The 23,947-nt window shown below is 38.1% G+C and overlaps 1 protein-coding gene across 1 annotated transcript in view; it reads left to right on the forward strand.

Annotated features, from left to right (window-relative positions):
• Positions 1-23,947, forward strand: part of LOC124295532 — a 65,505-nt gene that overhangs the window by 16,766 nt on the left and 24,792 nt on the right. The window contains exon 2 of the mRNA XM_046745939.1: positions 16,880-17,001. Coding sequence (XP_046601895.1) covers positions 16,987-17,001 — 15 coding nt within the window. The 5' untranslated portion in view covers positions 16,880-16,986. The remainder of the gene's footprint in view (positions 1-16,879; positions 17,002-23,947) is intronic.

Here is a 23,947-nt window from a genome sequence, read left to right on the forward strand (position 1 = left end):
GAATAATTAAATTAGGCACGTAATTGAATCAAACTTCATATTTACGGTATCGTATTTATCGCATTCTTATACGTGTAATATATATATATATATAATATTGTGAAAGGCAGAATTTTAATTAGATTCGGGTAAGCCTAACCGCAGACAAAAAACGAAAAACACAACGTAAATGAAAAAGGAAAACGAAACCGTACACGCAATGAAATTCATTACACGGTGAGGGTAATCCATAAAAAAAAAAAAAAAAAGATGAAGAAGAAAAACCGATGAAAAAGGTACAAAGCCAAGTAAGAATGTTAGACGGAAACAGAGAGCAAGCGAAAAAAAAAACGGGCAAAAAACACCGAAGCTGTAATGAAGGTCAGCGAAAAATGAGAAGAAGGGTGAATGAACAAACTTGGTCCAATTGGCTTGAACTTTACATGTAGATACACGTTATTTACGTGCGTATATGTATGCATATTACATTCGTATCTGTTTCCAGGGATAACTCTTGGATATACGAAGCAGATACAAACGGGGTGAAGAGATAGAATGGGGGGGGAGGATGGCGTCATATTTTAGCGTGTTCAGGTGCGGCAATCTCGGTGGTTTGGTTGGGACTTTCTATTTCGCTTGGAAAGTTCGGTTTAATTGGGTCGACGTCGATCGTTGTAATGAGAAAAGTTCCCTCTCGCTTCGGGGGTGGTGGAGGGGATGGCAAGGAAAACTCTTCTCTCTTTCGCGACTTTGCCCGGTTTCCTACAAGCCTGCCCTCGCATCCCTTGGGGATACAGCAACGTCCGTTCCACACTACAGATCGTTCGTGCAAGATAAGAAAAACTGTCGGCAAGTTGCTCGATTATCGAACGATTTCGCAATAATGAAGAATCGGCAAACCGTTGTGTAAGAAAATCGAGGAACGATGGAAAAAACCTTGATACTTTACTTTGCGTTGTCGAATAATAGAAGCGACGTAATTTTTAAATTGAAATTAATGTTTATTGATAATTTTTTTTCAACGAATTTTTTTTTTTTCGTTACAAATTTTGTCGATAAAAACAAAAGAAAGAATGAAGAACAAATGTCGAGAATGATACTGGGAATATAGATTTGTGACGAAAGATCGTTTTGTACCGAATTGCCGGAAGCAATTTTTTTAACTAATTTTAACAATTATTGATTACTCTTAAAAGTTCAGGTCACAGCCATTTGATATAATTGTTTCAAACTTCTCGTTGATTCGATTTTAGACCACGGCTGATTTTTGTATCACATTTACAACGAAAATCGAAAGACAAAAGGGTTATTGGGAGGAAGAAAGAAAGAAAAGGAAGGAAGGAAGGTAAAAGGAAAGCCTAATTTCACAGTTGAAAATTTAATGCCGCTTTTTATACCTCGTTTCCTCTATTAGCGTCGAAAATAGTCGCGAGTCTGCTGGGAAAATGAATTATTAATTAGATATCGCAAAGGAAACACCGCCGCGGGACTCGAGGCGCACTATCTCTGGCTTCTCTCTCTCTCTCTCTCTCTCTCTCGAGCGTAAACAGAACGCAAAGTTTGTTACAAGATAAGGTTTGTCTTCTGAGAAGTCATCGCACATACGAAAATAATTTACATCCAATGTCATTTAATTTCATCAGAATCAAACCTTGGGAAAACGTGTCAAAGGCGTTTTAATTCAGAAATTGTTTTTTAGTCTAATTCTGATTTCGCTTTTTAAAGATCCGCAGAGTGGTTTGAAACAATTTTAATCAACATTTATTATGTTTGAATCATTTTGAACAAATACGAATGATTGTTGAAAGAATTCTGAACAATCTTCATAAAACTTTAGTATTTTTTTTTTTATCCATTGCAAAAATTCTTGAATCCTGTTTAGCAAGTTAAAAGTGAGAAGGAAAATTTTTTTTATCTTGCCAAGTGATTTTCAAAATTTTTCAGCGGCTTTGATCGATTGGAAGGATTTTTTTTTGATTTTTGAAAGGTTCGAAAAATTTTGCTTAAAATTGACAGAAAATCGAGACGAAAACGAAAATTTGAATTATTCTTTGTTCCTTAGATTCATTCTTAACGTGACCGTGGAATGAAATCGATTATAAACGACGTTTTCAAGCAAAAATAAATTGAATAACGCGCCTGTCTGAAATTGTTTCTTTTCTCGTTTTTCTTCCAACGAGAACTCCACGATTATTACTTTCCGCACGAGCCTGATTTCCTACAACGTTCGCAAGCTCCACGTTTTTCGTATTCGACACCCGCATCGTCCTTTGGAACACGGAGCTATTAGCGAGTCCTGCAGAGAACTATACATACATACATACATACCTACATGTAACGTACAGTGGCAGGTACAGCACTACAGATAGCGATAGTACAGGCTATTTGCTTTGCCTCGAGGGTGCAGGTTTGAATTTCGCTGCCGCGTTGGCGCTAATAACACCAAGGATGATGATACCTGTAATCGGACACATCGTGATCCGAATTCGAAACTGCTCTTTGAGTTACCTCCGAACAAGCAGCCCCAGCCAGGCGATCCAACGATGCAGTGTATTGCTTCATCCGGCAGGAATACCGGCTATCCTACTACATGCTGCTCGCTTGCGACAGGATTAAACGAAGCCAATGGAGGAAAAAAGGATGACAAAAAGACGAGCGGAACGTTAAAGGAGCTGAGTTGGATCTGGAGTTTCGAAAGAGAACGAAGCTCGGGACAATCATCAAGGTTTCGTAGAGAAACGGGCAATTGTCTCGCCGTTTTCTAACCGCGAACAATGAAACAGTCTGCACTAGTTCAGATATGTCCCAAACGGTCAAGATTGACCGGCGAATCTGAAATTCAAGAAGAACGCGCTGTTGTCAGCTTCTGTAAAACATCACGTCGATCTTACTCAATCCGATGTTGAATTTTTTGCATGACCAGTAAATTCGAGGAGCTATCGGACTCGTGAAATCGCAAATCACTCTTGATTAGGTGCGAACACTAAGAAATTGCGTAAAATCAGTTTCAAATCATTTGGTATCGCTCGAAACTACTTTGAAATCGTTTGAAACTCGTTGAAATAAATTTAGAACCATTTATAATCGTTTTCAACGGACTTTCACCCGCTTGAAATCGTTCTGAAGTGATTTGAAACCGTTTGAAATCGCTTTAAAACAGTTCGAAACCGTTAGGAACTTGATCCGCGGATGAATGGCCCTTCTACGTAAATTGTTCCATAGCAGCCCACAACTACCAATATTGATCAATCTTGGCACCGGCACTTTTCACAGCGGCATGAAATACCGTGAATGAGACCATGAGCGTGATGATCCGAACACAACGTCAGTCGAGTCAGGATGGAATGGTGCATACAACATGGACACCAGCGGTAATTCAAACATTTTACGAGCAGACTAGGAATCTCATATATATATACACAATAAATGGTGGAAATGCAGGGTGCATAGGTGGTCGAACGAACGTTCGCTGGCACAGCAAGTGCTCCGCACTGCATGGCCATATCTCTTTGTTTAGAGCCGAGGCTGGACGACAGGACGTTTGTCACGCGTCGCGGTACCGTTGACGTTCGGTGGTCATGCGGGGCATCGATTCGCCGGGTTTCGCCTGCTGCAGGTTTCGGTATACGGTGCCAATTTTGGTGCCAATTTGGGCACCAATTTCGGCGCCAGGTTACCCGTAAACAAAGTTTCGACCACCGCCCGAATTAATAGCACTCTCTCTACCTCTCCCTCTCCCTCTTTTGCCCATCCGCTCTTCCCCAAACCCAACGCTCTCTGCGTAAGTACACTCCGTCCACACATTCAAACATCACAGTTTACACACGTTGAACCCAGGTGCGCATTTCAAATGTCGAAAATCGGAATGAGTTCACCATCGAATGGACGTTGGAAACGTTTTTTACGTTTGCATTGAGGCACCAATCGTCAACAAGTTGATTTCACGTTGGGAATATGGTTTGTACCGGCTTGAAGATTGGTTTCTTCAGAATGGTTAGATGCGAGTTCAGCCTTGGACTCGATGAAGCAAGTCTTCTGTATTTTGAAAGCGCATAATGGACTTGGAGATGATCGTCAGTTGTAAAATGTTTGCTGGATATAAGTTGAATGGTGTGTCAGACGAAATTGGAATTGGTCATTATTTTTATTCTTCATCACGAATCAAGTGTAAAACTAATTTCAAGCCTTACGAATTAATCTACCAGACTTGGAGGAAATTGAAATGAAGAAACTGGATTCAAATAACTTCAACTCTGGTTGTGAACCTCTTCGATTGCAGATAATAATCAATATCACCGGACATTCGTCCGTTGAAAAACACTGCGTGATAATCTCAAAATTGGAAGAAAAGCAGGAAAGCAATTTCTGTGGTGGATTATATCTCCGCATCTTGGTTATCCTTCCGCGTCTCGCTAAAGCGAGGAAGTAGGAAGGAAAGAAGCCTGGAGGGTTGGGGCCTTCAGTGATTGCGAGGATCACTTGATTCTCCTTTCAGTAAAGTTTCGCCATGGCGTTACTAGCTTAGGCGAGGAAATGAATACTTAAGTTGGTGAAATCCACCGGGCGGAAATGCAGCTAAAGAGGAACGAGGAGGCAACGCGAAACTGAGCCGAGGGAGCTGAAAGGTAAGGCCCCAGTTGGCAGCTGGTAACGAATGCAAAGTTATGGAACAAGTAATTAGCCGCGAGGCAAAGTCAAGTCGAGCCAGGCTAATCAAGCTCCAGCCGCTTTTCCTGTGACCATGTAACCGATCCGCTACCTTTCATTCCGAGACTACCGAATATATTAACCCTTGACAATCACTGTGCATTATACAAGTGACTCTACCTCTCAATTTTGGATTATACATCACTTTATGGGTGGAACCACGGCCAGAGACGAATCAAAACTCAAGGCTTATCTCATCAAACGCAAAACTTATGCAGGCTACCTTGTAAAGCGACTGTTTTGACAGACCCTTGGAGCTCGGGGAGAGTGGAAAGTAACCGAAAAGTTATGTTCAACTTTCTTTACCTACTGATGAATTGATGTAAGGTTACGCGGAATCAGGTTAGGATAAAAGTTTGTTGAATTCACTTAGTGTATAAGTGTGAAGTCTCTTGAGTCACCTCAAATGGTTTTAACCTATCATTTGAAATGGTCTCAAGTCGTCCAAAGTCATTTCAAGGCTTTGAAATGAACGAAGACGTTCTAAGTGGCTTCAAATTTTCTAATGTGTTCTTGTTTTTTATTATTCAATTCTTCGAAGTAATCTCAACTCAATAGCAGACGAATCATGACCTTTTCAAGTCGTTTGCAATTATTGTATACTCAATGTAAATTTATCCGGCGTTATTTTGTAGTCACTTACGAGATGTCATTTGAAGTTATGTGAAAGCCTGAGTGGTTCATGAAGTTGTAAATTTTTAGATTTCGTTGGGTAATCTCAACCTCGTTTGCCTTGTCAAACTGAATAAAAAATCTGCATCCTGTCAGCGTTTCAAAAAACCACCTAAAAGTGTCACACCACATTCAACTTCGAAACGTTCAGAAAACTTGAAGCAAAATTGTCGCACGACTGTGCAAACAGTTTTCTTCATCTCTTGCCTTCGCTGAGCGCATTATGAAGTATAGTGCAAGCATCCAACCGTCCACGACGTAGATTATACCGAAAGTTTGAGAGTTGGTCTGCAGCGAGTAGACAGATAAAAGCCCTGGCAAACAAGCGTAAGCTCACACCTTTTGACCCCAGGAAAGTTTCGTCCAAGTGTTGTGGGTACGGTTAGATTATGGAAGGTAAAAGGTAAGGAGAAGTATCTCATATGGGTTTTCAATTAAACATGTGCCCACCAAAAAGCAAGAAACACTGGTTCAACAAGTCACCAGAATGGCGCTCATAAGCAATCAGGGTTCAATCTGATCGGTGCTTTCCCGCTACTTTATGGACATGGTCTAATATCATATCTGTTTTAGGAATTTTTTTTTTTTTTCAAGAAAATGAAAACAGTTGGAGCAATTTGAGCTTGAGGGCTTTATTATATCTGTAGTTTCAGAAACAGTTTAGAATTTTTTCATTGACATTAATGACCGGTGAACATTCGGAGATGGAAGGACTATTCGAGACGATTTCTATTTTACGGTAACCCAACAGTGAAGAGCCCGTGTTCCGGCACTGCATAGCGACTGCCATCGACCTGCCATGCATCATCAATACCTAATCCATGCAGTGCGCTACCCACTGCACAGCTCGAATAATTACCAACCCCGCGACAACGCGGAGCCCAGTCCTCGATGCTCGGGTTCCTGTAACTACCTTGTATATCGGTAATTCGAATCCTGTTGTTACGGCCGCGGAGTACACCAGATACACGCTTCCGGACTGCGCGAGACCAACTCCAAATCCCAAATGTCCTTCACTCCCTGATGCCAAGGCCGTCTATTTGTGTAATACGACGTGGCGACATCGAGTTACTCCCATTCGGATCACGAATGGTCCTGGCCGACTTATGGCAAGGATTTCGATTTTATTCTCGGAGATTCTTAGCGAGGAACGTGATTTGATCCCACTTCAAACGATCTGACTCGTACATTTTACCTCAGATCATTACGTATTCCATTTACATTTCGGTTTATTTACAGATCTACGTTTCAAATGAACCTAACCGATTTCTGAAAAGGATTCCGATTTTGTTACCGGTCATTCTGAGTTCGGAACACATTTTCGTGCCACTCTATGATTCGATGGACTTTCAAACAGTTTAAATCGTTTTAAACGTGTTTCGAACATTTCCAACAACTTATCAAGGATTCCAAAAGATTTCATCAGATTCCAAGTTCATTCCATTAGTTGGTAATACTCGAACCAAGTTTCAACGATTTTAAGTACGGAATTTATTAAGTTTGGAGTGATTTTGACGAATTTTAATTTCATTTTCAAACCATTTTAATCAATTTTCAATCGGTTTGAGGTATCTTAACTTTCAACTTGATGTTCAATAGATCGTTAAAAATATTCGCTAGGTTTCAAGATGTTTCATAATCAACCGCATGTCTCAATTCGCTTTTAAACAATTTCAATTTCAAACGATTTTCAATCTAATGGATTTCCGAGAAAGATTCGTCCTGAATCAAGGATGACTAGGACAACAACAATACTTGATGAAGCTTCTGAAGTGAGGTGACGAAAAAAGGTGTCGAACGAGATTGCGTAACAAGTTGGATGTAACGATCCTTAAATCCCGCGTCAAACTCAAGTGCTTTTTTATCCACCCACCAGCCGTCTGCGGACTTCTTCTCAAGCCTCTCTGTGTGCGTGCTAAGCTTCGATACAGCGACCGAAAATCCACCTCTTGACTTTTGGACGAGTATCGCATGGTGTTGGCTCGGATTTCAGTCGGTAAAAAAGTATACATCGCAACATCGAACGCTCGGAAACACACTCTGGGTTCTGATATCAAGGCAAGCGCAAAAACTATGTCACATTAGGTAACTTGCGATATGATACAAGCTGGTCTCAAGAATATCGAAAGCCCCATAAAATTGAATTGTATATTTGAAATCGACGTTTCGTATCATTAGAAATAATATTTAGACACGAGACTGAAACGAGAATGAAAATTGTCGGTCCTCGTATAACCAAGCTTCAACCATCTGATGAATATTAAAATTTACTTTTATTTATATGCGAATAATTTTCATACAATTATCCTGACGAAAATTTCACGAGTACGTGTATGAGATGTTAGCCTGTTCTTATTGATATTCTGCTTCTACTACTATAAAATTTTTTAGAAATCTGGTGATTTTATGAGATTGAAATGTGGTCTTTGAATTTTGAAAAAAAAAAAAAATTGACGAAATATCGAGGGTAAAAAGTATCCGCTTCATTCTACCTTCCGCATTTCCTCAAGTTCTTCGCGTGAATAGGGTTTCTTTTTTTTTTTTTGTTACGGGATTCACTCATCGCTTTTATTGGGATCTTCCGCTCATCTCTCCCACCGTTCTGGAGGTGGACGTCGGATGGAAAAAAAAATCCACTATCTTTCGTGGAAAATTCTATTTACGCCGCGTTAGTCTGGGGCAGCTAACCTTTTCCCAAACGGCAATGCGTCGCCCATACATGTACCTTTATATATATATATATGTATGTATACATACACACACCTAACCTGTGAATATATATATATATTCACCTGGCTACTACTCCCTGCAACTCCCTGATGGTCTCCTGAGACTTGATCTCTCCAAAGGTTCGGCGTCTCTTCTCTTCTCTTCTCTTATATCTACAATACAAACGTGTTGCGAATAGGAGCTTGAAAGCTGAAACCCCTCTCCCCTCCCCGTGTGAAAAACAAATGAAAAATCGAACAGAAAAGGATGCAATAAATGGGTAAGCCGAAGAATTTGCGAATCGTAGAACGAATCGAGAGACACGGTAGACAGTAAAATTGCATGTCATTTTTCAATACAATTTCGAGTATAAGAGGAGAGAGAAAAAAAATTGTTTTATGAACGCGTCTTGGATCCAAACGAGTTTTTGGCCGTTGAAGTAATAGCTAGAAAGCGGAGAAATTAATAACGATAAGAAAGAAAAAATTGCACTTGGTGTATAAATACTAAAATTATTTTCCAATCTCTTGACGTCGATAATTACATGAAATACTTGCGATTTGAACAACCCCGTGCAACGAATAAATATGCGAAGATAAAAAAAACAAAAAAAAAAAATGAAACGAGCAGAAGCTTTGACTTGGCGCACTTCTTTTTCTTCTTTCCCGTAATCGTTGACGTGTACCCTCATTAAGCTTTTCGTACAAAGCGAGCTGGTGTCGCGCTAAAAATATATAAATTACTTGTCGCGGTAACGGTTGATAATTAGTAAGAACCCCACCGCAAGCAAGAGAGAGAGAGTAAGAGAAAAAAAAGAGGTGAAACAATTTAAAAAGGAAATAAAAATACAGGAGAGAATTATGTTTATACGTATGTCAGAGAGAAAGAGAGAGAAAGAGAGGGGGGAGGGGGGGGATAATGAAACATAAAAAAAAAAAAAAAAACACCTCCAGGGCTGGAGGGGAAGGAAAATATTTTTGCTTTGCATCGTGTACGCACCTCTCGCTAATTAACTCCAACTCGTTATGTTTATATACTGCACGAACCTGTTTCCGGGCCCCATTCATAACCATTTAGTGCAATTAAATGTACTCTAACTAAATAGACATGAATGACGCTGTGTTTTAACACTCAAATCTAACACGCGTATCAGTTTTTTTTTTTTTCTTCTTCTCTTTTCTTTTACCAGGATATGATTAGTAGCCGTACGCGTAAAACATGACCATGTTCTTTTTTCCTAATTTTTTTTTTTTTTGTACCTACTTGTGTCACATTTTTTGTCGTGTCAGAGATCGTGGCACCGTCAAGCTATCTTGTCATGGTGTGATTTACCTTACAGTGTTTCAGTTTTAATTCTAGATGGTATTTTTTTTGTTTTGTTTTTTTATGAAATTTAAACCGAGATAATTTCACGCAAAGTTTAGATTAAATTTCAAACGTTGTGAAGCGATTTTAAATGTTTGAGATATTTCAATTCGGCTGAAGGAAACTTCAACACTAATTCAGAATCATTTTGAACTATACGGATTCACGATATTCAAGTTCGCAAGGATTTCAAAACGATATTCTTAAAAATCTGTTTGCAAAATTTAGTCAAGAAGATACAGTTTTTTGCATTTGTTTCTGAATTTCACAAGAGAGACAGAAACTTTTCTCTCATGTTGATTTTTTCCAAATCCTCGTAATGCAAAAGAAAAAAATGAAAAATGTTTAAACTCTTCGGCTGGTATCAAAACGAAAAAATTCTGTACGATCGGTAATCAGGAAATGATCTATTTCTCTGAGATATTTACGTGCGGGTAAATTTTCTACGCGAAATTGACTCCTCGGCTCGTCGTTTTTGACATTGGCACAGTTTTTACGATCGGGTTGAGACGAGTTGCCTCGTAGCTCTCGTTTCTCGGGATAGAGTTGTTGCTCCCGGTTTACGCGATGATTAGAAACACCAGTTTACAGTCTCTCTCTCTCTCTCTCTCTCTCTCTCTCTCTCTCTCTCTCTCTCTCTCTCTCTCTCTCTCTCTCTCTCTCTCTGTACATTTACCTCTGTTTTTAAAGGAGAAAAATACAGCCCGAGTCGTGTACTTTACACGTCTGGCAGCCGGAGAGAGGAGTTCAGCCAGCTTCCGACTATTCGCCTTCTTTTATGCACCGCGAGCTTTTCATTGCTTTCCCACCATCCGTCGAGGCAAGACGTCCGAAAATAACGTGGATTCATGATCTCGGATCTTCGCGCGTCGGTCCGAAGCATCGGAATTAAAAACACACACACACACACATAGGGTAGAATTTCGAATCAAGTAAAAAGAGTGATAACAAGAAGGAAGGAATTAAAAAATAGACAGGCTCACCTATCGGTGAAATGTAAATAAATTCAACGTTATTCAAGGTTTTTTTCAATCGCTCGTGTTTTCCTCTCTCGTTTTTTTTTTTTTTTTTTCTTTCTTATTTTCCTTACTTCTCTTCTCGATACTTTTATTGGAGTACGCTTTCGTTGCGAGAGATGAATGAAAAACACCGCCCGCTGCAACGTCGGTCGATTAACTTCACGGTGGTCCAGATGCAACGTAGTCGTTCGATTTTTCGTACGACGACGCGGATGGATAGGAGAAGAAAAAACGCATCACAAATAGCTTGCACACAACCCTCTGTGATATGAAATCGATTCGTGGATCAAATTTTTTTATTTATTTTTTTTTCATCTTACTTCTCGTCACGTTTATTGGGGTGTATATTTTTCCTCGTTAGGATTACATATTTCTTTTTAACCTTTTTTCTTCATCTCTTTGTTTGAGAACATCCGTTTTTTGCCGTTTCTTGCGTTGATTCGTTTTTTTTTTTTTTTTTGCATTACACGGAAAAATAGAGTTTTACAGAAGCTAGCGGCAGTGCGTGAGGATATTTTTAAAACTTTGTAACCCATAAAACGACGGGGTAAAACGCGACTTGTAAGTTTACACGTCGCTTGTACATTATCGATTCAATCGTAAATAATAAATCGCAATCGTAAAAGTGTGATAAGGATATCGACAAAGTTGTGAATAATTTTCTTCACTCTTGAATGTAAGAAACTGTATAATTCAAGAAAAGTAATCCTGGGAAAGATTATCACTCAAATTATAAAGCGAACAAATGTACAACGAAAGAAGAAAGTTGGTAGTAAAGTTTTCTGTTTTTTTTTTTTTTTATTAATATTCTTCCTCTCGCATAAATTATTCTCCAACAAAGTTTTTCACCTTTTACTACAATTGTTTCGACAAACTCTCCAATTCTTTGCAATCTATTATTATTGTGCATATTGACATGATAATGGTAATAAAATATTTCAGCGTTTTAATTTATACTTTGCATTGTTGAAAAATTAGTCGCGGGTTTGTTTTCAACTGTATTTATACGTGTAAATTTGTACAAAAATTAATGGCGGAAAGAAGATGTAAAAAAATTAAACAGAATTTCATACCGCATAAGTAAATGTAAAATAACACACATCAAACGAATCGACGGTACGAAAATTGTTGGAAATTATTTCCGTAGAGAACAACTTTGAAAGAGGGGATGAAATACAAAATGCTCTTTACGTATCCGTACACGTTATATATAATATATATACTATGCTTCTATATGCATACGTCGATTTTGGCATTATGTATATATACGACTGGTACGTACAGCTATAAAATACACACGCAGAGGAGCCATAAATAGAAAATCGAATCATCCGAAGGGGTCGCAGGGTTGAAAGACTTTTTTCGGTTTATCCGGTGAAGGCTGCGCGGGTCTTTTCCGAGCTACGTAAACCAGCTCGATCCTGGATTTGTTATTTAGTACATGTAGATATATACAGATGTATAGGGCATTCCGTGCCAAATTGAGGATTGTCTCTTCAACGTACGTTAGTTGCAACGAATTCAAAGGAGGGCACCCAAATGGTGCGTGTGTGTGTGTGTTACGAATTGACGATCGTTTGAAGATTAGGAACAATTGCCGCTGGCACATGTTTGAAATAGAATAATGGTATCCGAGGGCTTTAAAATCGTTAATCCCAAATCTGGATTTGTAGACAGAAATTTGAATTGAATATTATTCTTATTCTTTTTCTCTACTAACTTGGAACCTGCAGTGTGAGAATGCGAAGTTCGAGGACTGGCCAGTCTTAAGCCGCTTGTTTCAGCGTAGGTATAGACTATTATAGAAAACAGGTAATCCTACAGGAGAATAGCTAGCAGCATGAAAGTCGTTATTATACATTATGTAGACTTTGTTGTACATTTATTGAGTACACTGTGTTGTACATTTAAGAGAGAGAGAGAGAGAGAGAGAGATCGATCAATTGATCTTTATTATTAATGCCTTGGCAAGCAGTTAGCAAATACGAGTTTACTAATGATCAAAGTCGATATAAAGTGAAATGCAGTAGAAATTATACAAGTAGGAAATGGAAATTATAGAACAGTGGGGATATGCGTCATATGAAGAATTGAGTAACTAAAGAGAGAGAGAGAGAGAGAGGGAGAGAGAGAGATTAATTTGTTGATTTATTCCTTATGCCATGCCTTTGGCAATAGAAAAATACTAGAATTAAAATACAAGAAGTTGGAGTCAAGTGAAACATAAAATAAATAAAAATGAGAGAGACAGAGAGGAGGGGTGAGGGGGGGGGGGACGAGTATCTTCATCCCTAGCAGCGTGTTGGTTTGGATCTGCAAATACGGTGAGCCGTTTCCGTTCGTTTGTGTATATCAGCTGGCCTCAACTCTCTTCTCCTCACATCTATATACATATGCATACATATAATACGCATGTATGTACAAACGTACATCATACGCAGTATCGGCTTTGGCCGGGATGCCACCGAGCTGCTCTTCGCCATTTCTAAAGCCCAAAGCCCAGAACCCAAACCCGGAAACCATCTCCAGCCGCGTTACGCGTCAATTGCTTTACCGAATGTCGAAATGTCAAATCATTTCGACAAGATCCTTATAGCAGGTAAACATTGTGTGAGTATAGATATATATACAACGATTTTGCATATATTTTATACCATATTTACGACACCATAGACAATTATATTCTAGATAAGGATGAGAAAAAAAAAAAAAAAATATCGCAAGTAATATTACGGATAATATATATATATATATATATATTGTATATAATAACCTCACGTCGATATATCGGTGATTGGAAGGAATTTTTTAATTTTATTTTCTCCCTTTTTAACGAATAACCAATAATCTCACCCTTGGTCAGTCGTTGTAATACGATATAACGTTACGCGGCATGATTTTTCCTCGCTTATACGTATACGATAAAATATACATAAAAGAGTATCGAAGGTGTTCGTCGAAGCTTGTAAAATTAGGGGTGCAGGACAACGCGTGATGCACACGTACATACACATCACACACGCACGTTCGTAAATAAAGAAAGATATGAACGCGTGCGGATGTGTATATAAAAGCTGGGGTTAACTCGGAGTCGGTGAACCGTGCGGCGAAGGGGTGAGTCCGGTGTCCTGAAGGTGCGTACATTGCGGTTTCGACCTGAACTCGGCGCCGAGTCTAAGGGAGGTGGTCCAATAAACGGGACTTATACGCGCCGCGGGAAAGGATTCCCGGACCAAATCAACAGGCCCCGCCCGCGACTCGCGGGATAAATAATTGCGATAAGTAATATAACCGTTGGTGTGCGTAAGGTCGAGGGGTGAATTGGGCGCGAGAGAGGGGGAGGGAAAAAATTTCGACCCTTTGAAGAGGGCAGCGCTTCGCGAAAGCAGTGAAAGGATAAACGTTAGTAATATTATTTATATATATATATATATATATATATATATATATATATATATATATATATATATATATATATATATATATATAGAAGGAAGAGAGTTGCGATTATCTTGTGTGCGAAATGAATTTCGGAATAAAACGAAGCCGATGGTGATTCTCCCTCTTCTTCCTCTTCTTCTTCTACTTCTTTATGTTCTTGTACACACACTTTTTTTTTTTTTTTTTTGTTTTCTCACCCCTCTTGATATCTACTCATATAGTAGCAGGTCAGCTCAGTCACGTATTATTGGGGATAACTCGGATACTCGAGGAAAATTGAGAGGAACCCCGATGGTCGGATGAATTTTATCTGAAATTCTTTTATTAGGTAGGGGAACGAATCGTTTACTTTTGTTCAATTAAGGATTTGTTTCTTCGTTCGCTCATTATTTGATGTGTTGTTGTTTTTGTTTTCTTATTTAAACACAGTTTTTCTTGTCCGAAATTTTACGGTAGGAATAATGGCACAGAAGACTGTTTCGCATCATCACCACTTCGGATATAGTATGAGGGGTGAATGGGGGCTCGAGTGAGAAGTTACACAGCAGGCACTTACCCAGAGGCTAGTCAAATTTCACCGAAAATAGTTTGTCTTGGGGTTTTAGGGATCGGTGATCACGAATCTGACATCTAAATATCGAAATTTTCAACGGTGTATCCAGCATGACCGATTAAATTTCGAATTATGATAAACAAAACGGATTATTGAGACCCAAGGTTCGAGAGTGAAAAATTAAGATGTTAGATATCGTCATGCGGTTTGATTCTAAATTGAAATGGAGGGAAAACGTTTCTTTTCCGATTCAAAACGATCCTTGAATCTCCCTTGTGAAACTATTTCCGTGTCCTCGATCCGCTTTCGAGAATGTCAGAGCAGATTAATGGAGACCGAACACCCTGTATAGATCCGAGCCGAATACGCACCCCCAGGGACGAGGTGAGATACGTCGATGAGAGAATCTGCCTAGTCGTCTGTGCGGCTTCACCGACGTCAGGCCCTGTTTAGTGTGTATTCGGATCGGCTTGTCAAACGCTTCACCTGCACGCTTTCTTCCCCCTCCCACCTTCGACATCCTCAACTCCGTCACTGGGAATTTATCTCGGAATTTTTGCCTCTTCAGTTTTTTTTTTTCTTTTTTTTTTTATTTTTCTACCGTCACTGCCTTTGCAGATTTTTTTCCCCCACTCAACGAGTCCATCTCTTCTGTCAACAGTTCTTATGGCGAGTCACTAGACGGTGAAATATGCGAATAAGGGTCAATTTTTGGGATCTACGATACGAGTGTAATGTTAGTGTTGTATGAAAAGAAGTACTGCATCGATATTTTGATAGCGAATTTATTCATAGGAATCCAGAGTCATTATCAGAATATTTATTTTTTATCTGTTTATTTTAAAGAATAAAAAAACAAAAATAAAAAATAGAAACAAGAAAGCAGTTGTTGCAGGTTTTTTTTATTTATTTATTTATTTACTATTCGTACAGAATTAAACTTCGGTTTTTCTAACTCGAACCCAAATAATAATGTTGAATTGAGAAAATACGTCCCATAGAGGCTGGTTAATAAAAAATCGATACTCAATTTTATTGAAATAAATATTCGAATAAGAAAAAGCGTTTGAGTGAATGTATAGAAAATGGTATACTGAATAAATGAATCATTTTTTTTTAAATTTATTTTATTCAAACAATTTCGAAGCGATTTGAAACGAAGCATCGACACGAAATAACTTTCTCGTACGTAATATCAATATTTTCAATTTATATATTTTCATACAAATCTCCATAGTTTCCATAAAATCTACGACTGTCTCGTAGTAAAAATTTATAAAAAGTATCGATTCCGGAGGACTTTCAAAAATAGAACGACAAGTTAACAAGCTGCGGGAAGTTACCGAGCGTTGGAAACTCGGGGGTTTCGGCTTATACCCCGAGGCGCATAATTTATATCGAGAATTTGGAAAAGCGGCGTTAAGCGACCTCGTCAGATCGGCTCAGCCATTAGACGGGGCAAAATTGGCGAAGGGGGCCGACGCAGTTTGGGATCCCGAACTCAGTTAGCGGGGTGACAAATCGGGCAATCAGCTGCGGTGATGAAGTCTTCGATCTCAGTGCCCCGGCATCCGGGCAGATCGTCCCTCGCTTCCGTTCTCCCCCAGAATTTATCTTTTTCCCTTTTGCCACTTTTTTTTTTCCGTCCACGTCTTCTTTTTCCTTTTTCCCTTCAGCTAGTTGGCCGTATTTTTTTCCCCCCCGACCCCCCTCCTCTACTTCTTCTCCTCATTATTATTTTATCTTCTACTTTTTTTTTTCTTCTCTTCTTCTTCTTCTTTTCTTCTCCGGGATCGTCACGCCGTTCCTGTTTTCACAGATCTTTGGCAGGAATCGTTTTTAAAAATCATCCGCTCGATTAGCCTCGCAGCTCTTCTCACTTCGGAGTTTCGCCGCATCGCTGCTGCAGAGAGCACAAAGGGGTGGTGAAACTTCTCACCTACCCTCCTCAAGCTCAGAGTTTTCACATACCTACCACTTATTTTTATCGGGCGTTTTATCGCCAGTCGAATCGACGCATCCTGAAACCTATCCGATGTTTTGATTACCGATTTTTCCAACCCTCTTCTCGTTCGCAAAATACATTTGCAGTCTTTTCAACATATTTTTTACTCACGATTACTCATCTGTGATTCATATTTTGAGCTTGAGATGTCGAGGAAAATCAATCGTTTCGAAAATTATACTTTATTTGTTACGATTTTTCGAATATCAACAACTTTTTTCACGCAGAATCTGTTAATACAGGAATCCTAAATTTTAAACTAATTCTTATTGAAAAATTAGGGAATTATTGTTGAGTAATTTTGAACCGATTCGGTGAGTTGAGCCGGTTGAAAATCAAAAATTTCCTACGAATACGCAGGCAGACGTATGACAATGCTAAATGGACTTATTCGCCACGTTATTATTCTTCGTCTTCTTCATCTTTCAGGAAAATCTGATGCATGCGGAAGACAGAAGGGACGGATCACGCCCTCAACCTCCCTTTACCATCATAATTCATCCCTGCTTCTCGTGTCTCTTTTACATTCTTCTTCGATGCGACGCACCAAGGTAAGAGGATATATTAATTTTCACTTCCTTTTGTTTCATGCCTGTATTATGTATATTATTTACGGCTATGCATATACCTACGTATGTATGATATACATAAGCCCCGGTTATATTGGAGGAGGCATAAATCATAATCGTAAGTCACCCGATCGCCGCGCCCCATCGTTTTATCGTCTTATCTTATACCCTCCATCGAATTTTGCCCCCGGTTCTCTAGTTTTTTTTTTTTTTTTCGTATTCTTCTTCTTCTTCTTCCTCTTCTTCTTCTTCTTCTTCTTCTTTTTCTTCTTCTGATGTCTTGGCCTCTATTTTTCACCTCCAATCTCCGCTTCTTATTAAACGTGCATTCACCACAATACCTGTATAAATTCACTTCGAAAATGAACGAGGTGATAAATTGGAGCGAAAAAAAATCCGGTCCTTCAGGCTCGCATTTTTACATCGAAAATGAAAAAAAAGTACTCGCCAAATTTTGAAACTGTTTTTAGGATAAAAACGAAAAAGAGGGCAAGCTCCTTTTTGAGACTCTCGTCTTTGTTATCGATTCAATATTTCTTTTTGAAAAATTTATCGTAGAATTAAAAATGATGAAAGTTTCCAACACCGTGTGGGATAAAAATGTATACTATTAGCACCACGTTTCGTAAAATAAAAAAAAAAAAATAAAAAGTAAAATAAAAACTTGGAGACTTAGTGATTTAGGAAGAAGTGGTGCAAAATAAGAGAGTATATCACCAACGTGTATATATATATATCTAGGTGGATAGTGGGAGTGAGAAATATGGAGCGAAAAATAGAGATACCGGAAGCGAGCGGAGGGTTGTTTGAAAATTTTTTATGAAGTGGTAAATATACGTCATACATACATTACACGTATTCAAACAGCGTGAAATCGAGCTCACCAATGTAAAAAACTAGAGCCGGAAAAGCTCAAATGTTAAGCATGAATCCCTTCGAAATTGTGACGTTATCCACCGTACTGAGAGAAAGAAATTCGTTCGAGGTATTCGCGGGATTTTCATTTGGAAGAGAAAAAAGAAACACAAAAATGAAGAAACAAATCAAAATATTCAGACATTTTATATATAATCAGATTCGACAAAAAAAAGATAAATGGAATTCGATCCGCGCAGCAGCGATCCTGTAAAATATTATTACAAAGAAAAAAGAAGAAGAAGAAAAAACAACAAAAAACAACACCTTGATTTTTTCTCAATTTCTCAACGACGCGACCCATCGTCGCGAAATTCGGTGTTCGCGAATTGCGATTTGGGCCGCACGTGTGCCCGGAATTATAATCCGTATAGAAGAGAATTTTAGTATTATACCTCTACCCCTTTTGCGAAGGTTGACGTTCTATTATATCTATGCGGCAATACGAATGCGGCTCGCGCTTATACGGAATCGGTGTTATCGTGTAAGTGGGATATGTAAGGGAGACCGGAAATAGACGTGCGGAACGAAAATTTCAACCCTCTACACGTCTATAAATACATATTCCACCTCACGCCGGTAGCCGATACGAGAAATCGTTTCACCCCTGGTTCCTAGTTTTCAAATATAAAAACGTGCGATTCGAGTTACCATTAAATTTTGTCTTTTCGGTACTCTCTGCAGAATAAAAAAAAAGAAAAAAAAAAAATTAAACGATGATGCCAAAAATTTGCATGCACTGGTACAAGAATCCCTTTTTAACCCCAATTTCGTACTTTTTCAAGTACAAAAACCTGCGATTCGAGTTGTCCCTGAATTCAGTATTTTCGGTACCATGTCGAGCGAGAAGAAAGAGGAAAGAAATGAAACGACAACGCGAAAAATTGTCATGTACAAAAACGTAACAGTATAACTAGAGAGAGGTTTCTAATTAGTCCGCTGGTTTCCACCCTCCGTAAGAAGGGATGATCTGATCCACGTGACCGAGTCAAGGGTGGCCCAGGTGTCTCTGGGTCTGTTCCCAAGGGGGTGGCAAACAAACTTGTCGTCACGCAGTCGCCGTGCAGAGAAGAGGGGAAGAACGAGCGAAAAGCGCGAGCGAAATCGTGTTCGAAAACTTACCCTAACCGGATTAACCATCGCGGGCCAATTCAGTTATCTCTTCCCCCCTTTCTCCCTCTCTCTTTCACTCTCTCTTTTCGTCTTTCGCTTGCCCTCCTTTGCTCTCTCCTCGGGTTAAGTCACCGAATTACAACGCCGCTCTGCTTCCCTTATGTACATCTATGTATATATATATAACAAATATATGTGTATATGTATAAGAATGTACACGGCTCGTGACGTTCCCTATTTTCCACCAGGTCGAATTTCATCGCGCCCCCTCTTTGACTCGGAAGAAAATTTCGCCCCTCGTACCGAGAATCGAAATTCTGACCCCCACCGCTCCTTGAAAAAACGTTGCCGCTAATACGCTCAAATTCGTATTCATACTTGTATAAAATTGCATTTCAATTATCTGCACACTATTTTAATTTAGTGTATTACATGTATATTATGGACAAGGTTAGAAGAGAATTTTCCTTTTTTAGCTTTTCATAACTAGGAAAAATTTCAATTGCTGTATAAGTGGTACTTTGAGATTCCGGGCGAATGATTGTTAGTCGTTGTAATACTAACGGTTTTAATATTTTTTAAATTACAATCAAATGTAATACAATTTACTATTCACTGCGTGATTATAGTTGTCCGTACTTGTATACATTATGGTTTTCACGATATTAGAATATTACCGTAGTTATTATTATTTTTATAGTTACGTAAGACCTTAGTGTAGATTTATTTTTGCCGGGGAAATTAAATTATCGCAATTCAGTTGGGAGAAAAAAAAAGAAAAATAGCAAAAGCAACAACGGTGAAAAAAGAATATTACAAGACGTGCTAGATTTTTTTATGTGACACAGTTACGATACTCTTTCACATTTTTTTCCCTAGTTTTATAATATTTCTCGCGCGTGTGTGTGTGCGTGTGTCTGTAGTGAAAAATTGCTGTTTAGTCGAGTGGTGTGACGTAGCGGGTGTAATAGCATAACTACTAAAAATCTCAGTGTAGCTGGTATAATTCAGAGAGCTATAAGCACCCGTAAGAACGATGTAAGCACGCTTGTGCCTCGGCGATTCGAGGGTAGGTTACAAGGGCTTCGGGGGTGGGTATAATAATTTATTCCATCTTAGCTCGGTTGGGATCTGATTTTCAATTTGTGCCCCGGAGCCAGCGGCTTCTCTCATACTCTGCACCACGTGTCAAGGAGAGTGTTTGGATCCTTCCGCCTTCCTCTTCCTCTTCCTCTTCACCTGATTGAGCACCATCTACATGTAAATCTAATATAAACCCTCGGCCTCACACCCCTATTTACTTACTTACTTACTTACTCAGTTACTTCCTTAGACTCTTTAGCGATTTTTCTGAAAATTGAGTAACAAAACAGAACATTTTCAATAAATTTCGTTTCAATTTATCCCCCTTCCTTCATCTTCTTCTTCTTCTTTTCTACGTGTATTTTTCTTCTCCTTTTTTAACCTCCTTGTCATTCTGTGTTTGAGTTGTGCCAATTGTCGTCACCGCGGGTCTTACCGTATTTAGTAGAACGAAAAACGGTGAAATAAAAAACTTAAACAAACAGACGAAAATTAGAGAGACAAAAAAAAAATAACAATACTATTTATTCATTTGCACATAAATTCCTTGATCGAACGTACATGCCGTGCAGTTCACCATCGATTTTGTCTTATTATAGGTAGTCTGTGCGCAAGTTCATACCGCAGTTCAGGGGTAAAAGCAAACGTTACGAAAAATAAACACACGTATATGAAATAAACCAGAGGAATGCGGGGAGGTTTTTTTTTTTTTTCTCGCGTATTTAGAAACATGTGCTGAATCAATACATATATTTACACGTACACATAACCATGCAAATATTATTTATTAGACGTATGTACCGCGACAAAACGGCTTAAGTTAACGCTATAGAAAAAATAGGTATATATATACTTAGATATTACCTCGGCAACTGATATCGACAGCTCTCCAGGTGCTATCCAAGCTGGTCTGCCTATTTATATTGAAATAATATTGGAATTGCATATATTTTCATGCTTATATACATATATATATACACATATAGGTGTGTATATAAACACCGCATACGTGCATAACTGGAATGCAACGGAATAATGAAATTTTTGAATGAATTATATATACTCGATATACGATTGATAATATTTGGATAGGATGGCGGAGGAATTAAATATAAACTATGAAGGGGTGTTAAATTTGAAAAATTTAGATGTGAAATTTAAAATTTTTTTTTATTCTTGTTTTCCCTCGAATGCTCTAGATTGAAAATCTGGCTTGCGATGACGATAAAATTATGTTTGATGAATACTTCGAGGTAAAATCTGGAGTGTTCAATTTACACGGAGGAATATTTTAAGTTTTATTACGGTCTATAATTTTTTTCAGCCGTCACTTTTTTTTTTCTCGTCAAATTTACGTAATTCGGTATCATTTTGTTCGATTTTAACCTCTGATTATTCGATTCGTGTTAATTGGTATTACTTGTTATTATACGATTACTGTTGCTTTTTGCGTATGTTTAAGAATTTAATTCACGGAAGCTAACTAACAATGGGATGGAATTCGTGTCAGGTATTACATATTATGCGTATGGATTTACAATGCGTAACTGATGTATACGGAAATACAGTCGCGTATGAAAGCAGCGCACGCGTGTTTTTACTCTTTCATATTCAGACCTGCCAATAACATTGAAACGTCGGAAATTGATCTGTGCATTTTGACTGACGTGTATTTCACAGGTATTAAACATACAGTGTATACATTGTATACATGTATACATATATTTATATGAACATACGTATGTACTTCATTCCTTTTCAGCGCGTATATCCATCAACACGTCATCTATTATACTTACAGACAATATATATATATATATATATATATATATATATATATATATATATATATATATATATATATATGTATATATATATATATATATATGTATATATATATGTATGTATAAAAACTGCGAATCGATCGGTTGTCAAAATTTAGCTTCTAAGAATCTAAACGAAGACAAATATTTTTAGAAATTTTGCACGGATTGCAATTTCTTCTTCTTCTTCTTTTATTTCCGGCAAATTTTACACCGTGTATGAGTGATCAGTAGATGATAATCAGTGAATGCGTTTTCAGAACGGTCTTTTGATTCGCTTTTTGAAAAACAAATTAATCCTTTTTTTCTTTGACATCCGATCTGTTAATTTCAAACTCATTTTATTCGCACATTTTTCCTTTCGTTTTTTACCGAGGTTAAATCAGTACCTACCTACAAAAATCGAAGATGAAAAATGTCATTCCGATGAAACTCGGCGATTAAAATTATTTGCCTACGAATACGAAGGTTTTTTTTTTTTAATCAACTTTGGAAGAAAAATAAATCTATGTAACAACGTTATTGTAAAAATTGCAAAGAGAAGAAGAGCGAAAATAGTGTAAAAGAAAAACAACGCAAACATTGAAATAATTTTTTTTTTTTAAATCGCAAATGAAGGGCGGAAAGGAAATAAGAAAAAAAAAAATACCGTTAAACATCGTTTCATACGCTTGAGAGTGGTTCAAATCGCACAAAAATAACGGAATTAATCGCGAGTTTTTCACCCGGTTAAATAAATTGTGAGCTACGCCCATCGGAGGTGGAATAATGAAAAACCTTCGGTACTTATATAGGGACAGTTTCGAGTGAAGGAGGATAGCGGAGGAAAATCCTGTAGAAGAAAAACTCGGGGTGCGAAAACAGCTGACGCTTACACATCTCCAAGTTTCGTTCTGCTACCCCGTCCTAACAGCCCACCCTTTGCTCTACCATCCTGTCCTATCCCACCTCCTTCTTCGTTCACAAGCCTACTTCGCTCCCTCAAACAATCCCCCACCACCAACACCGCCACCACCTTCAAGACCTCTCCGTTTCCACGGATTATTTTAATCCCATCCGGTTACCCGACCAACTCTAACCCCCATTTTCTCCAACCCTGCAGATCAACGCGACGCTACAAATAATTCCTGTGTCATTCGATAATTCTCTTTTCGTACACTGAGAAAAATGTCATTGGTTACACTAACTAGAAAAATTCAGTCAAACAGGTATCGTTAAAAAAAAATGTTTTAATATTGTTGGAATTACGAAAAACGAGGTACGCGTGACCATTTTGCGCTATTATCGATCCTTTTTTTAGTAATTGCAAGGCAAAATCAGTCTGTGAGGTTTACTCTACTTTTTTAGTCAAATAAGGCTTTAAAGTCAATTTATTCCTGCACAAGCATTAAGTTATATATATATCGACGATTCATTCCCACTCGGCAAAGCTTATTTTTACTTTTTTTTTTCAACCCTTCAAATACCAAAATTTTTTTCTGTTTTCTTCTCATCTTCTGATAGAGAGGTTAAATCTGACATTAACAATATTTGACGAATATATTATTGGAAAGATTTGTCGATGATATTGGGCTGAGGAAAAAAAATGGAGCAAGATTTTCGAAATTCACGTTATTAACCATTTCACATTGCATATTTTTAGGAATACTTTTCAAACGGGGTTTATATTTATTCTATGAACGACAAATAATATCCGACAATGATTTGTAATAATTATTCTCCAAATTGGCGCGATATTTCCAGAAATAAAAATTTATAAAAATTTTACCCGATTTTCGAGGATACCATTTTTTTTTTTTTTTTTTTTCATATCAACTTTCCGATTTTTCTTTTCCCTTTAGAGGGTTAAATCTACGCCGATAATCAAGCGCATTATCGTTCATCAATTGAGCAAAAGTCTTTGAGAGCAAAGAAAATTAAGCTTCTCCGAAAATTTTGATACACAAAATCTGTTTTCAGTCAAAAACCGAGGTTTGTATGATAAAAATTTGATT

The sequence above is a fragment of the Neodiprion lecontei genome, chromosome 7 (assembly GCF_021901455.1).
Source record: "Neodiprion lecontei isolate iyNeoLeco1 chromosome 7, iyNeoLeco1.1, whole genome shotgun sequence".
Taxonomy (NCBI): Eukaryota; Metazoa; Arthropoda; class Insecta; order Hymenoptera; family Diprionidae; genus Neodiprion; species Neodiprion lecontei.